Source organism: Orcinus orca, chromosome 16 (assembly GCF_937001465.1).
Source record: "Orcinus orca chromosome 16, mOrcOrc1.1, whole genome shotgun sequence".
Classification (NCBI taxonomy): domain Eukaryota; kingdom Metazoa; phylum Chordata; class Mammalia; order Artiodactyla; family Delphinidae; genus Orcinus; species Orcinus orca.
In genome coordinates, this window is record NC_064574.1 from 78,351,550 (window position 1) to 78,367,620 (window position 16,071).

At 56.8% G+C, this 16,071-nt stretch overlaps 1 protein-coding gene across 6 annotated transcripts in view; it reads right to left on the bottom strand.

Annotated features, from left to right (window-relative positions):
- The window catches only part of LIMK1 (LIM domain kinase 1), a 49,360-nt gene extending 34,364 nt beyond the window's left edge, over nucleotides 1-14,996 (bottom strand). For 4 of the 6 annotated variants that reach the window (XR_004482750.2, XR_004482751.2, XR_007472333.1 and 1 more), the window contains exons 1-5: nucleotides 14,709-14,994; nucleotides 12,909-13,005; nucleotides 6,323-6,461; nucleotides 5,867-5,976; nucleotides 4,163-4,369 (exon numbers count right to left, since the gene is read on the bottom strand). Coding sequence is in view for 3 of the 6 variants with exons in the window: in XM_004268783.4 (XP_004268831.1) it covers nucleotides 4,163-4,369; nucleotides 5,867-5,976; nucleotides 6,323-6,461; nucleotides 12,909-13,005; nucleotides 14,709-14,763 (608 nt within the window). In the remaining 3 variants the exon portion in view is untranslated. Of the gene's footprint in view, nucleotides 1-4,162; nucleotides 4,370-5,866; nucleotides 5,977-6,322; nucleotides 6,462-9,701; nucleotides 12,888-12,908; nucleotides 13,006-14,708 lie in introns of those variants that run through there. The other 2 variants (XM_033426332.2, XM_033426331.2) reach the window with 2 other exon arrangements.
- Nucleotides 14,997-16,071: the final 1,075 nt, after the last annotated feature.

The following is a 16,071-nucleotide window of genomic DNA, read 5'->3' on the forward strand; positions in this document are numbered from 1 at the left end:
CCATAAACTAACTCACGGAATGGCCAACTTGCCAAATTTACTTGCTTCTTTTAACTCCTTGGTGTTAACTGTCTGATTGTCATTTTGTCTTTGTAAAAGCTTTTCAAAGAATGGTCACTTTGTCTCTGACTTGAGATGGGGAAGGGCTGGGGGAGGGTAGGCAGGACAGAAAGGAGACTGAGAGCTTTAAGAAAAACAGATTGCTAGCAATTTTTCAATTATCGAGAGTATATTCTCACATGGGGGAGAAGTGCTTCCTTACACAGGAAAGTCAGGTAATAAATACAGCAGGAAGAACACAGAAAATCACCACTTTGTAGCCATCACAGAATTATCTGTGGATGCTAGAGTCAGTGAAAGGCTGCTGGAAACAGGATATTTACAGACTCATATCTCACAGATGACTCAAACTGGTTACACTGCAAAGGGGAAAAAAAATCCTTTACAGCAGAGAGAGTGGACTGCACTTTAACCAAATAATCGAAGTTGACATCCCCAATAAAGGGAGCACTTCACTGACATCCTGTGTCTACCAGTAAGATGCACAGAGAAGGACACAGCATCAGTTATCTGGTTAAAATGCATGACTTCAACCTAAGGAAGAGGAACCCTCTGTAGAACCCCAATGGAGGGCCATGCTTCCTTAACTGACTTGCACTCTTCACACATGTCAAGGTCATAAAGGACAATGAAAAGCTGAGGAACTGGCACAGATTAAAAGAGACCTAAGAGACGTGAGGATTCAATGCAATGTGTGATCCTGGATTGGATCTTGGATCAAGGGGGAAACTGCCATAAAGGACAGTGTTGAGACAACTGGCAAAATTCGAATGTGGATTGTACACTGAATACAAGTGTCAATGTTAAACTTCCTAAATATCATCATTACACTGTAAGATACAATGGATAATTATGTAAGGGAATGCCCTTGTTCTTAGGAGAAGGTCTGAAGTATGTGGGGGGAGGATGGGTCAATGGTGCCTACGACCTCCACTCAAATGACTTAGTAAAAATATAGCAATATGTACGTGTGTGTATATACAAAAAGTATATATATGTACATATACACAAATACATAGAGGGAGAGACACGCATGCCTCAAGTGTGGCAGAAAGTTAAAATTGGTGAACTTAGGTAAAAGGTGAACAGGTATTCAACATACTTATTATTTTAGTAATTTTTCTGTAAATTTGAAATTTTCAGGATTAAAAAAGTTAAAAAATAGTGAATATATTTTCATGGATAAAGACTTCTTATGGATATAGCCTTAAAAATATATTCCTGGGCTTCCCTGGTGGCGCAGTGGTTGGGAGTCCACCTGCCAATGCAGGGGACACGGGTTCGTGCCCCGGTCCGGGAAGATCTCACATGCCGCGGAGCGGCTGGGCCCGTGAGCCATGGCCGCTGAGCCTGCGCGTCCGGAGCCTGTGCTCCGCAACGGGAGAGGCCACAACAGTGAGAGGCCCGCGTACCGAAAAAAAAAAAATTATATATATATATATATATATATATATATATATATTCCTTAGGGAACTGCCTGGTGGTCCAGTGGTTAGGACTCGGTGCTTTCACTGCTGTGGCCCGGGTTCGATCCCTGGTGGGGGAACTAAGATCCCACAAGCTGCACAGCGTGGCCAAAGGGGGGAAAAGAAGCAGGAAAGAATGCTCACCCAGTGAGGGAGGCAGGGAGGAGGTGCCGTGGACCCTCTACTCCTAAAATTCTGCCCAGTTGTCAGGGACCAGCTGGTCTGGGAGTTTCCCCATCTCTCTCACCAATCTGTCTGTTCACTTGTGTATGGAAGGCAGCTGCTGGCCTGGCTGATGCTCAAGATGGGGGTGGAGATGCAGAGTCAAGCCCAACTTCCTCCTCCCCCCCCCAGTACCATCTTCAATTCTCACCAGTGCTTAGGCATGGGGCCTGGTACCTGGCAGGTATGTGAGAAACGTTGACTGAATCCAAAGAAAGCTGGCATATGGCTCCCACACCCAGACACGGGGAACGTTTAAAACTATTTCTCAAGGGTCCATGAAGGCCCAGGAGAAATCTCAGAAGGCCCCAAGGTATCTGACTTCCTCATTGTTCAGACAGAGACCCCAAAGACCCGAGAGGACAAGGGAACTGCTCAACGTCTCATAGCATGTTATCAACTGCGTCAGCCCCTTAACCTTCATTTCTTCTTACACCTCGGACCTTTTCTACAGCCTTTAGAATTTTCTTTAGGGATGATCTGCTAGTATCAAATCTCATTTTGTCTGCCTTAACATGTCTTTATTTCACCTTCATACTTGAAGGATATTTTCATCAAGTATAGAATTCTAGGTTGATGGTTCTTTTTTGCTGAGTGCATTGAATATATCATTTCACTATTTCTGGCTTTCATTGTTTCTGTTGGGAAATCAGGTGTCAGCCTGTTCTGTTTTTGAAGGAAATTTTTTTAAAAATAAATTTATTTATTTTTGGCTGCGTTGGGTCTTTGTTGCTGCTGCACACAGGCTTTCTCTCTATTGCAGTGAGTCGGGGCTACTACTCTTCATTGCAGTGTGCAGGCTTCTCATTGCAGTGGCTTCTCTTGTTGTGGAGCATGGGCTCTAGACGCAAGGGCTTCAGTAGCTCTGGCACAGGGGCTCAGTAGTTGTGGCTCGCGGGCTCTAGAGCACAGGCTCAGTAGTTGTGGCACACAGGCTTAGTTGCTCCTCGGCATGTGGGATCTTCCCAGACCAGGGCTCAAACCCGTGTCCCCTACCTTGGCAGGCGGATTCTTAACCACTGAGCCACCAGGGAAGTCCTCCCTATGGGTACTTTTAAAGTCTTTTCTTTTGCCTTTGGTGTCGTAGTTTCACCAGGTGGGGGAATCTATGGGTGAATTTTTTTTTACTTTTCCTGTTTGGGATTCACTGGGTTTCAGTCTGTGGATTGGTATCTTTTAATCAGCTCTGGGAAGTTCTCAGCCATCATATCTTCAAATACTGCCTCTCTCCCATTCTCTCCGCCTGTGATTCTAGATGGATGATTAGAGCTGCTCACTCTGTCCTCCGTACGTCTTAACCTCTCTTTCCCTATTTTCACCTTGCTGTGTTTTTGCTTCTCCCTTCAGCTGTTTAAAACCCTCCTCTACTGCTAAACCCATCTTTCACTTCTAGGGGTTCTATGTGGTTATTTTCCAAATTCATTTGCTCTTTACTCACTTTTTCCAAGGATCTCTTATTTATTAAAACATATGGAGCATAATTATTTTGTACTGTTTCTGATAATCCTACTATCTGCAGGTTTTGCAGGTCTGCTTCTGCCACCTGTTGTTTCCACTGGTTCCTGCTCACAGTGCCTTGTTCTCTGTGATTTTTGACCAAATGGCTCACCTTCCTTGGGACGCTTATCTCAAGAGAAATTCTGTGAAGCCTGGAGGTGGGTTCCTCCAGAAAGGATCTGCGTCTGATTCTGTCGCGGCCTGAGGACATTACCCCTAGCAGAGAAGTACTTTAAACTTTTACAATTTTGCCTGGAGGTTTTCTGAACCACCCAGGCATGTGAACTTGGTTGGCAAACCCAAGTGGATGAATTCTCAGGGGAGATTCCCTCTCCCCTTCCATTTAGGTTCAAATCAGTTTATTTTCTAGTTCTGGGAGTTGGTTGCCAGGGGCGGCGGGGTGGGCGGCTGGTGGAAGGTGTGGTTTATTTCTTGCTCTTCCTCACCCTGAGAGCCCTTTGGGGGTTGCAGCTTTATGGGGTGGGGAGGCATTCTCTTATTAGTCTCACTTTCCTTGAGCAAGTCAGGGCTTTGAGAGACTCAGCCATGAGAAGACTCGAAAACTGAAGCCTAATTCACCCAATTCAGATTTGCCCTTAAGTCATGGCTGCCTTCCGTGCTCTGCTGACACCCCTGGGCTCCTTCCTTCACTTATTCCTGACCTGGTTACTTCTCTTTCTTGTTGGGTCATGCAGGGATTAAAGAAAACATTTAAAATATTTAATCTAACATTTGTTATTTTTTTTGGAGGAATGATTGGACCAGGCATCTGGTATACCAGTTGTCAGAGCTGGGTTCCATCTGGGCCCATGTGCTCACTCATTCTCAGGGCCCCCCTGCCCCAGGGTCAGCCACCCACCTAGAGCATCCGCGCCCACAGCTGCACCAGCTGCAGCCTCAGCAGGCCAGCCACTCACCCCTGGACGCGGACGGTGTGGGAGTGCTCTGTGCTGCAGCCTGGCGGGCCGTGAGGGGGGTCGATGGAGACCGAGAGACCACGTTTGCCATGAGCCGAGGCTGGGATGGATACGAGGGTGACTGTGTGGGGCAGGTGGGAGCTGGGGGAATCAGGCAGGATCTGCTCAATGACGGGGGTCACCACAGTCTGGTAGTAGCAGTGTCCGCTGCAAGAGCCACAGGCGGTGGGGACCCAAAGAGCGGGAAGAAAAGTGTGTCAGGACAGTCACCAGCATCACCCCCACCCTGATCCCTCAGCCCCAGGCTCTCTTCTCCTCCCACCCTCCCCTCACTGCTCCCCAAGGGAAGAGGAGGAGCTTGGCTGCCTGATGGGCTGGGAGCAGGAACTGGGCATGCTCAGCCCAGCCTTGCCCCTCTCCGGGGCTCACTCTAGGTTGTCTATGCTCTGTCAGCTGGCCAAGATGAGGCCTGGGGATAAGTCCAGTTCAGCAGGAAGTCATTAAGAGTCCATTCGGGATCCTCAAAAGTCATGCTGCCCTCAAATCCAGCTTTATCAGTGTTGCCATGATAAAGAATTTGTCTGGTCTTTGTCCCTGGCTCCTGGGAAAGAGGCTCTAAATCCTTGGAACAGGAGTATCTTCCTTTTTCTTGAGCCCTTCACACACTTGAGCTAATGTTAATGAGATGACTCAGGCAGCAGGGAGGTGGGTGCCGGTCACCAGAAAGACTGACCACGTGATGAGAGGGCTATGGCTCTGACCCAGCCTGACCTCGAGGAAACTGAGTTCAATCCATGCCCAGTGATTCAATCAATTATGCTACATAATGAAACCCCAATTAAAACTCTGGTGATGCCAGGGAGGACGGGTCACACGTCTTGATTCCATGGGTGGAATGCACAGAAGCTGTGCATTCGAGACCCTCCCGGACCTCGCCCTTTGCGTCTCTTCATCTGGCTGGTCCTGATGTGTAGCCTTTAGTAAAAAACTACAATTGTGAGTATAGCGCTCTCTTGAGCTCTGAGTCATTGAGCGAAGTAGCAAAGCTGAGAGAGCTGTGGGAATCCCTGACTTTGCAGCCAATCGGTCAGAAATGCGAGCAGCCTGGGGACTCCCAAACTTGTGGCCGGTGACTGAAGTCAGGGTGAACTTGCTGGGGACAGGTCCTGAGCTCACAGGGTTGGTGGTAACTCTGAGGGTTGGTGCCAGAACTGCACAGCAGTGATGTCAGTAAGAAAGCTGATGTCTGTGGGACTTCCCTGGTGGTCCAGTGGTTGAGAATAAGCCTTCCAAGGCAGGGGATGTGGGTTTGATCCCTGGTCGGGGAACTAAGATCCCACATACCGCAGGGCAACTAAGCCCGTGCACTGCAACTACTGAGCCCACGCGCCGCAACTAGAGAGCCCGTGCGCCACAACTAGAGAGAAGCCCGCGCGCCACAACAAAAGATCCCGCGTGTCGCAACTAAGACCGGACGCAGCCAAAATATTAGATAAATATTAAAAAAAAAAAAAAACGAAGAGAAAAGAAAGCTGATGTCTGAGGCTTTCTCCACCTGATTGCTGTGTCTTATATTTCCCAGTGGTTTCTACACTGTCACTATGACTGCCCCCCACATGGAAAGGGGAAGGGCCCTGGCGTGGGAGACGTGTGACACCGGGGGGGGGGGGGCACGCCAGGCGCAGGGAGGGGCGGGGCACTCACCAGTAGAGCTTGGAGTGCTCCACCAGAGTGTAGGTGTCTCCATCACCAATGAAGGTCCCACATGTGAGGCAGATGAAGCATTCGGGGTGGTACTTCAGCTCCCCGGCCACCTGGAAGGGGAGTTGGGGGGGTGGGGACAAGCCACCTCAGCAGCCCCTTCAGCCCCCATAGCTCCTCCCCTCGGCCTCCTCTCAGAAGGGCAGCCCCAAACCAACTTCGGGGCAGACAGAGTTGCCTCCATAATAGCGGGCTGAGGGATACAGACAGAGAAACAGGCTCAGGAGGCACAGAGAATCAGAGAACTAGTGAAAAGAACACGAGAGATGATGGGAGAGAGATCTGGAGCAGGGAAACCTGTGAAAACGCATACACATGCACGCACGCGCGTGCACGCACGCGCACACACACACACACACACACACACACACGTGAGGTGAGTGGGGGAGGGGTGCTTACCATGACCAGCCCCTTGGTGATGTGCTCTGAGCACCCGTGGCAAGACTCGCCATAGCGGGCCCAGTAGTCCTTCTTGCAGAAGAGCTGCCCATCCTTCTCATAGTACTGGTGTGAAAGGGAGGCACTGCATTCGCAACACCTGGGTGGAAGGGGAGCTGGGGCTCAGAGGGGCCCACCCCTCCCACACACCTGGGCCCTTCCAGTCTACAGGCAGCACTAGAGAAAGGTGTACCCTCTGGACGGGAGCAGCCTGTGCCGGGGCACAGGGCTTGGCAAGTGGAGCCGGGGATGGATTCAGCGCCCACCCCCACCCCCTCTGCCGTGGTCCCTCAGCCCGAAGCCTTGGTACTATGTGCAGCCTGAACAACCACCCTCAGCAGTTCTGCACCCAGGGTGTCTGGCCCACTTGCTAGACCTGGACTGAGAGGTGCTACTCATCTGAGTCCCCTGTCCCTTGTCGTGAAGGAAGATGGCCAGCGAGGGCAGGCAAGTTACTCTCAGTCACCCACCAGTCAGGCCCAGGGAGGGCTGGAACCTGGGAGCCCAGGATTCAGGTTGGGGGGAGCGGGGCTGGAACACACTGTGAGCCCCACTCTTCCAGTCTAGTCGGCTTCCTCTCCCTCCCCCTCCCCCCACTCCCAGCAAAGTGGAGGCAGCTCTGGCAGCTGATGTAGATGGTGGTAACCTTTCGGCGCTGTGAAGACCTACTAAGTGCTGGCACCTTCCCATTTTCTTGCTTAATAAATTTACTAATTCTCACAGGCCACCATGAGGCAGGCATGGCTACCCTCGTTTTAGAGATGAGGCAGATGAACTTAGGAGGGTCTACCCTGCCCAAGGTCACAGAGATGGGCACCATAGGCCCCATGAAGATACTCCCAGTTCCACCAAGATACAAGGCAGGAGTTCAGCTCAGTATAGACCAGTCAGTCAGTTAAGAGAGGGGATCTCCAGGCTCCCTAGGCTTCAGCCAGCCCCACGAGTGCTGCCAGGCACAAGAACGGGGTTCAGCATAGGCAGCGGGAAGGCCTGGCTGGTGGGGCCCCTGAAGGGCAGATGGGGAGAAATGATGTACAGGCTTCTTTCTATGTGCCACCCCCCAGGCCAGGAGCTAGACCTACATGCCTGACGTCTTTCCCATCAAGTGTCCTGGTCGGGTGGGGACCAGCAGCTCAGCTAAGCCAGGGTAATAAGCAAATGCTAAAATGTGGGACCCCCAGTGACTGACACCCTCCTCAACCCCGGGCACAAGCCCCACTGGGTTCTGCAAAGCCTGACCCAGGGTCCTGGCATGCACAGGTACGTTTGGGCCGGAGTACACACTGCGCAGAGAACGGCTAGGGGACCCGTCCAGCTCTGTTGCTGTCTGGGTGCTCTGGGTGAGGTACCAAGGTCGCATAGGGATAGGAGGGCCCAGGCTCAGAGCGCATGGTTCAGTGGGGGAACAAACCAGGAGACAGGAGGGCAGGAAAGACTGGGGCTGGGTCAGAGAGCACTGTGCTCCAGGCAGCCGGGAAAGCCTCCGCTCTACCGTAGCCTGCACAGGGCAGCACTCATTGACTGCACTCAATGACTGCTCCTGAACTAGGGAACTGGGGAGGGGAGGGGGGAGGAGGAGGGGGAGGAGGGAGGAGAAGGAGGGAGCGCAGAGCAGCAAGAGTGCTGCTGGGACACTGTCCCTTTAAGAGGATCCAGCCAGTTCCCCATTGTCTGGTAGCCTGAGGGGAGGGGCTGGGGACCACAGCTTGGGGCTTTGGGCAGGGGGCGGGCAGGGGAACACAAAATGCCCGGGTTTTGGAAGCCAGGAAGGTGGGGTCTGATGAGCTCTCTCAAAGGGATCCGACTGGGGAGGGAAAGCCTCTGGAGGCAGCGCTGGGATGCGGGAGGCTGCAGCGGAAGCAGCGGCTGGACGGGAGCCATGACGTCATCTGTTGCCCCTGGAGCCCTTCCTGCCCCCACAATCGCTGCCGACTGCAGTGGGTGGGCATCTTACCACGGGGCGGGCGACAAGGCAAGGAAGGCACCGAGCCAGGAGGGAGGACACCCGGGGACGGGGAGGTCCCCGTTGCAGCCCCCAGGGGGCTCTAACCTAGCAGGAAGGTGCGCAGCAGGAGAGCAGGCTCCGCAAAGAGGCGGGGCGCAGGCAGCGCACGGTGACCTTGGGGAGATACCCCACTCCCTGTGCGGATCGGTGATTCACTTCGCCCTTCCACTGACCAGACCCACCAGCCACGAAGCGCGTCACAGGAGTGTCACCGCGGGAGTCTCCCCCACAGCCCCAGGCTGCAGGAAGCAGCCCCCCTCCCCCACCTCGGTGGGCGGGTCAGTCGGGGCTCTGGAGCGGCCGCCTTCCCCCCGGGGAGAGAAAGCTCTTCTGCCTGCAAACTCCTAGTCCTTCTCACGCACAAACATTCGTCACTGTAGCAGCCCTGGAAGACCCCACGTTGCTTCACTCAGGCTCTGTGAGTGCAGTCAGCTCCCTGATAACCACTTCCCTGAAGCCTGATCAGATGCGCCCATGGCCCCCCACGCAGCCTGCACCGCCGCCCTCTGCCATTAACCTGCCGGCTGCCCGAGGTCCCAGACCAGGCACCTACAAACGCTGGTGCCCGAAGAGAAGTGCTTTCTGCCAGACTGGCTCACTCTGTGCACTCAACCAGGAGCAGTTCCCACCCCCAGCGTCCTCAGAACTGCTCCAGGGTACCCTGGCTCAGCCTCCATCTCAGATAGGGGATCTAGCCCAGGCTCACATAGTAGTTTGGTGGCTGGCGCCTGGGGCCTCAGTGGGCCTTTGCCGATGGAAGGCACACAGGAGCCCCTGACTCTGTGCATCCCCTCACCCCTCAGGCCCACATCCGGCCAGGAGCCAGAGGAGGCAGGTGGGGCAGGACATGCCTGGCTCTTGGGGTGCCCCCCAATGCCCCTGCCCCTACAAAGGGTGTCAAGAGAGTAATACCAGGTACAGTGTAGCCCTCTCCCAGAGCAGCAAAGGCAGAGCCAGGCTTGAGCAGGAGAGGAGGGCACTGTGGGGCTGGAGGGGGGATGAACAGGCCAGGCTGGGAAGCAGTGGAAACCCCTACAGCGACAGGTCCTTCCCTCCCAGGGGTGCCCTCTACCCACCACATCCCTGGACACCAAGGGTGAAAAAGAGCAGCTGGGGGACCAGCCTCAAGGGAGACCTGTACCAGAAGGGCCAGGAGCCTCAGCGGTGGCCTGCTTCCCCTCGACAGGCGGCCAACAGTGACCAAGGAGTTTCAGTTCTCCTTCCCCATTGCCCGGCCTCAGGTGGGTCTGTCCCACCATGGCCTCCAGCCCCAGCCCTCACACCAGGGGCCCTGCCCGAGGCCTGGGACAGGTGGGGAGGGGGCTTTCCACTTACTTAGCCCCTCGGAGGAAGCAGCATCTTCTCAGGTTCGAGGCCAGCATCCTTTGCTGCTACCTATCGCAGGGGGGCCCCAGAGGCCTACGGGGAGTGCAGGCGTGGGCCGGACAGGCTGTTTCCCTATCCTACTCCAGGCACTCAGGATTGGAGGCTGCAGAGGGAGGGGCCAGCGTGGCCACACGGCAGGGGAGGAGGATGCAGTGATGTGGGTGCAAGAGGACTTGGTCTTAGCTCACAACAGGAAGCAGCTGAAGGGCCTACTGCCTGGGCTCTGGTGCAGGCGGGGAAGCTTGGCCGGCACTGTGTCCTCAGCCCTGCACACCCGAGAAAGGCACCCTCCGTGCCCCCCGGCCTCTGCTGTAACAAAGGCACTGGAGCCTCTCTGGGGACAGGGAGCAGCTGCTTCTTCTGGTGCTGCCCCCGAGGGAACAGAGCTTGACTTCCATGGACAGTCCATCCTCTTTGCCTGCAAGTCCCCCAAAGAGGGGGGCATCCCAGCCCAGGCTCCGGCCCCCAGTGCCAGCTGTGCACTCAGCCCTCCTCATCCAGGGTCAGCCCAACCAGCCTCCGGGGAGATGTTACCCGAGTTACGGCAGCCCCAGGGCTCCTGAGCTGCAGGCTTCTGGGAAGGGACCTCCCAGAGGCAGCAGCTGGGCAAAGGGAAGCCTGGACCCCCCTGGGCCTGGCCACGACCTCCCAGGAGGCTGGAACAGAGAAAGGGGCTGGCTCTGCGGTGACAATGGGCCCACAGCAACTCTGTCGCTGCAAGGCTCTCGGAGCCCAGGGGCTGGTGGCAGCCCCGCTTCACGGCACTGAGATGCTTCCAGGGGCCCAGCAAGCAGCGACTCCTCTCTGAGCTGCTTTCCTGACTGTCAGGGGAGTGAGGACACCGTTGGCCTCAACCAGGTTTGGGGGCTGTTGGGACCACACGCCGCGGGGCCAGAAACACTGTGTAAGTCGTGGAACCATGTGGAAGCCATGGCTCTTACTGCCTGTGGGCCCTCCCTCACTGTGGGAGCCTTCCCTGTGTCCCCACCGCACCGGGGCCTAACCCAACGTGCCCCCTCCCTACCGCCCCCTCCCGGGGCCTTAGCCCTCTGCTGGTTAACAGGGCAGGGACCCCTCCAAAGCTAGGTTCCACGCATCCTGCCCCAGTGCTGCCCTTCTGTGGCTTCTGTGGCTGCACGCCTGGCCCTCCCCCATGTCTCCCAAGGCTCTACCTCCCTCCCCACCCCATGCACCGGGGCCCCCAAAGTTCTTCCCTGGATTTCTCTTGGCCTCTTCTCAAATCCCATCCCCCAGCACTGAGTAGGCTGTTGTTTCTGCCCTTCCCACCTCTGACCGGTCTCAGATCACCTCGGCCAGCTTTCGGGAGGGCACTGCCTCCCTGGCTAGCCTACTGCACCTCCACCTCAACAAGGACAGGGCACAACTCCTCACCAACACGGCCCCCAGCTCCACCAGAGCCAACAGACCACTGGCCTCCTCTGCACCCGGGGTGAAAAACCAGACTCTGCTGTAGATTCTGCCCCTGCCACTCACCAGCCCCCAGCTCCACCCCACAGCCCCTGACTTCTTCAGCTCTGCAGTGACTTGGAGTGAGACAGACATAGGTTCAAGTCCCAGCTCTGGCTGTTGCAACTTTCAGCAAGTTACTTGATTTCTCCGAGCCTCCATTTCTTACGTGGAAATCGAGCGAATAATGGCCCCTCCTACGGTTATGGTGAAGGTTTAATGAAATGACATTACAAGAGTCACCAATGAATAGTGGCTAATGTGACTAATCCTTGCCAAATATCGTCCCTTCTAGATCTGAAACTCTCTCCACTCTTAGTCACTGTCCTATGTCAGGTCTTATGGGCACAGAGCCCCGAACTATTGACAGTCCCTTCCCTGCCATGTTACCACCATCTGCCCACTGGGATGGCATTTTTCAATAGCACTTCTGCCCACATCCCTCCCCTGCTTTCTGACCCTCTCTGCTGGCTCCCTACTGCCCTCAGAAGCTACTGATCTTGGCCTTCAGGGCTCTTCACTGAATCGATCCTAACTTTGCCTCATCATCATGTCTCTCGACTCACTCTGTTCCAACCAGATGAGCTGATCCCGGGCCTTCAACGGTTTGCACGGTCCCACCTCCCTGTCTCTGCCTGTTCAGAGGCCCTTTCCTCCCTGAAGGCCTCCTTCTGAACACCTGATTGGGAACCCCAGGACACGGAGCCCGCCTCTCCTCTGGGCTCCCCAGCCAGTGCGTGTACTGTGTGTTCATTTCGCTCACTGGCTGTGTATCTTCGGTCAAGAGAATTAACCTCTCCGTGTTCCGATTCACGGAGACAACACGTATCCAACTATAAAAAGTCCTTAAAACAGTGCCTGGCCCTTCCTAAATTGTAGAAAATGTTAAGACATTTTTATAAAAGAAAAATAAAATCCTTGTCAGAGCCTCCCACTGCCTAAATTAAACTCCTTCGGCCGGTGGTTGATGCCCTGACCCCAGCTGGGCCTCGCCACTTTACCTTCCCTCCTTTTGGGTGCTTTCCTGCCTGAACTCTGCCGTTTACTGACTGGGCCAGGCCCCGTCACCATTCTACCCTTTGCACCTGCTGGGCCCTCTGTCTGGAGCTGCTTCCTACCACACTTCTCCATGTGGGAAATCTCACATCCCCAGCTCTGGCCCTACAGAGCTATCTAAGGCTACCCCCTGCCCCTGCTTCTCAGGACGGTGCTCCTGGATTGCTGGGCCACCTCTGGGTCCCCATGTGCTCCACCACAGCTCTGGTCCTACTCTCCTACACTTGGGAGTTGGTGTCCGGAGGGAAGGGACTGGTCTTACTGGATATGCATCTTCCAAACTAGCCTGGGGCCCATGAAGGAGGCCCAGCTCCTCCCAAGGCCTCTCTCTGGAGCACCAACACCCGGAAGGCAGGGGTGCACTACCCTCCACTCCTCCCCCACCAAGGAGCCAACAGGCCTTGGTATTACGAGCATAAACGCAAGTCTCGCCTTTTGTCTCCTTTTCTGTCTAGAATGACAAAAAAGAAAGGCCTCCAGAGATCTTCTAGTCCAAATGCTTCATTTCACAGATGGGGAAAACTGAAGCCAAGGACTTGCTGGAAGTCACAACCAGAGATGGCACCAGGAGGGATGACCACGTCTCTGGCAGGCCTTGCTTAGGGCACCCGAGCTCAGGTCAGCCTGCCCTACCTGAAGCAGTCTGCGTGCCAGTCAGCATTCAGGGCCTGGAGGTACTGGCCATCGTAGATCCTCTGGCCGCAGCTTGCACACACGGGCAACTCGCTTCCTGCAGGGGTGGAAAGGGCGTTAGGAACCATTCTCAGGAGGCGCAGTTTGCTGCAGGCCTGCACTGGCCTGCGCCAACTCCACATGCACCTCCACAAATCCTCCTGTACACACGCAGCGCCCAGGCTGAGCAGTCGCTGTACAGAGCAGGAGAGAGAATGCAGGTCTGAGAGTCTTGCTGAGACCACAGCTGAACTACCAAGCTCCTCTGGGCCTCAGTTTCTCTCTCTGTAAACTGAAGAGGAGGAGCAGGTGTCCGCCAACCCCCAGCAATGGCATCCTTCAACTCAGGGTCTGGCACGGTAAATGCGGAGAAAGAAAGCAGCACGATTTGGAAATAAGGCAGTGGGTGACACTCTTGTCACAGCCCCCCTTCCTCTCCTGCCTGCCCAGTCCCTTCAAAGGGCAGGGACTGGACAGGGCTAGGTTGGTGCGTCCTGTGCTGAAGCCCCCTGGAAGGCTTGGCTATGCCGTGGCCTAACATGGGGCCAGGGCCGTAGGACTGGGCTCCCAGACACCTGCTCCAGGGAGGCCCGACACCTCTTCAAGACGGCCACTAGGCATGCTTAGTCATCCCTGGGGCCTGACACCCTTGGAGCTGGGTGGGCCCTGGAAGATCTCCCAGCCTGCCCCTTCCCATTGTACAGTTGGGGAGACTGAGCCCTGGAGAAGGTAAGGCTTGCTGGGTCACCAGCCAAGCTCCAAGGCCACAGTCTGCCCCTCCATGAGGACCCAGGGACCTAGGAGCTACCATAAGGTGGGCCCCTGCTCCAAGTGGGCCTTCAAGGACCTGGGGGAGGGTTGGCAGTAGCCCCAGGGGAGGGCAGGGCTGGAGGAGCTGGCATAATAGGACTTTTATTGAACCTGGTGGACCTATGAGATTGCTCGGATGAGGAAACCCAGGAAAGGAGACCCCAGGGAGAGAATCTTGGGGTCTTCATAACCCTAACTGTCCTGCAAACCCAAGCCTTGGGCCCCAGTAGGGGGAAGGGGCAGAAGAGGCGGCTAGGATGAGAGTCACCCTCCCAGCCAAGACTGATGGCAGGCACTGGGTTTGGTGCAGGGAGAGGGGGTGGGGGCCCCAGCATACAACCAAAAGTTCCCCAGAGGCGCATCTCTGCTCTGTCCATTCTGCCCCCAGGCTCCCAACACCAGCACCACGGGCCAACTATGTGGCCCTCAACTGTACAAACGAGGAAACTGAGGCCCAGCAGGCAGCACCTGGCTCAAGGTCACGGAGCCGGCCAAACGCTGGGCTGCGAGTCAGGGCTGAGGCTTTCCCAGCGACTCTTTCTTCCAAGGCCTGTTCCAAGGGATAAGGGCGAGCCCCGGGTGGACACAGCTCGCGGATGGAGGCCAGGACTGGGCGAGCTGTGCCTGGGATTCCTCCCGGGTGGTCGTCGGTCGGGGGATGGGAGAAGGCGGGGATGAAAGGGAGGAGGGGCCCTCCGACTGCGGGAGGGCAACCCACCGGGGCCGAGGAGGGGGAAACAGGGTGGGAGCTTTTCAGGGAGGGGCCTGCGGGCTTCGGAAGGACGAGCTCATCCCGGAGGACACAGGGGCGCGGCCTCGCGGCAGACCCAGCCTCCGCGGCGGCCAGGCCCGGCCCCCACCCGTGCTCCCCGCTTCCCCTTCTCCCCCAGCGCGGTGCGCCCGCCCGCCCGGCCCCTTGGTCGGCGCCCCGCCGGCCCGCACCCCGCGCACCTTCCTCTCCCATACGTTCTTCCCTCCAGGTGCAACAAAGTAGCGTCAACCTCATGCACTCGGCGGGGGGCGGGGCCCGGCGGGGCTGGGGATGGGGGCGGCCCGGGCCCCGCAAGCTCGCCCGCAGTCGCCGCCGCCGCCGCCGCCGCCGCCGCCGCCGGCCCGGGAGGCGGGGGCGGAGAGCGCGGGCCGGGCAGGGATGGGCTCGGGGCTCGCGGTGCCGCCGCCGCCGCCGCCGCCTCTCAGACACCGGTTCCGGCACCGGCTCCGCGCCGCGGCGGCCTGAGGAGCAAGCGGAGGGGCGGGCCGGGGCGGGGCCTCGGAGCTGCGGCACGGGGGCGGGGCGGGGCGCGGGCGAGCGGCCGAACTGCCCTGCGCGGCCCCGCCCCGCGCGCTCGGCGGCGCCCCGCCCCGCTCAGCTCCTCCTTTCATTCATTCTTCCTGGAGTGACAACACTCTGCTCCGCGCCACTTTGGCTAAGCCCAAAGCTGCGGCTTAGGTGGAATGCGTGCTCTGATGCGGCAACCTAGGGGGTGTAGAAGCGACAATTAGGGGCCTCGGTTTCCCTGCGGGGAGCCCCTAGACCCAAGCCTACTGGATGCGGGCCAAGAACCGAGACCCGACCCGGAGGAGACGTTGTGGATGGACCCTGAGGACCATAGTGGTTGCCTTGGGCAGGGGCGCCGGCCAGGTCCTCTCCTTCTCTGAGGCCTGCAGGGAGGGCAGGCCCCAGCAGGGTTTGCGGGGGACGGCGATGGCCCACGTTTCAGGCTCTCACCAGCTAGGCAGGGCGCTAAAGGAGCAGCCTCTGGGGGAGACTGTAGCAACCTGGCTCAGGGATTTGCTCCTCCCAGTGCTGGAGACCTGGAGCTGGCGCCGCCCTGCCCAGCGTTCCGGAGGAGGCAAGGCTGAATGGGGTTTTGGCTGAGGGAAGTGGCCAGAGGAATTGGGTGGTCCCCAACGCCCAGGTGGTCAGTCCAGCACTGGAAGCGTGGAGCACCCTGCCAACAAGTGGAGAATCCTATCTCCGCGAGGCCCACCGCCCACTGCGTCGTCCTACTGCCTGGGAGCCTATTCGGGAAGAGGTTGAGCCACATGCTTAAGTTCACCCAGTGAACAAGGGACAGAACTGCCCACACTCCAGCTCCAGCCATCAAGTTTGTATAGATTTTTCTCTAGTCAGGGCTTGGGTCCAGTGGCCTACAAGGTGGGGCATTCATCCCTGGGTGCAAAACAATTACCTGGGGGAGAGAACAAAATATAATTTTTCTCCCTCCGTCCCTCCCTCCGTCCCTCCGTCCCTCCCTCCGTCCCTCCCTCCCTCCCTCCCTCCCTCCCTCCCTCCCTCCCTCCCTCCTTTTTT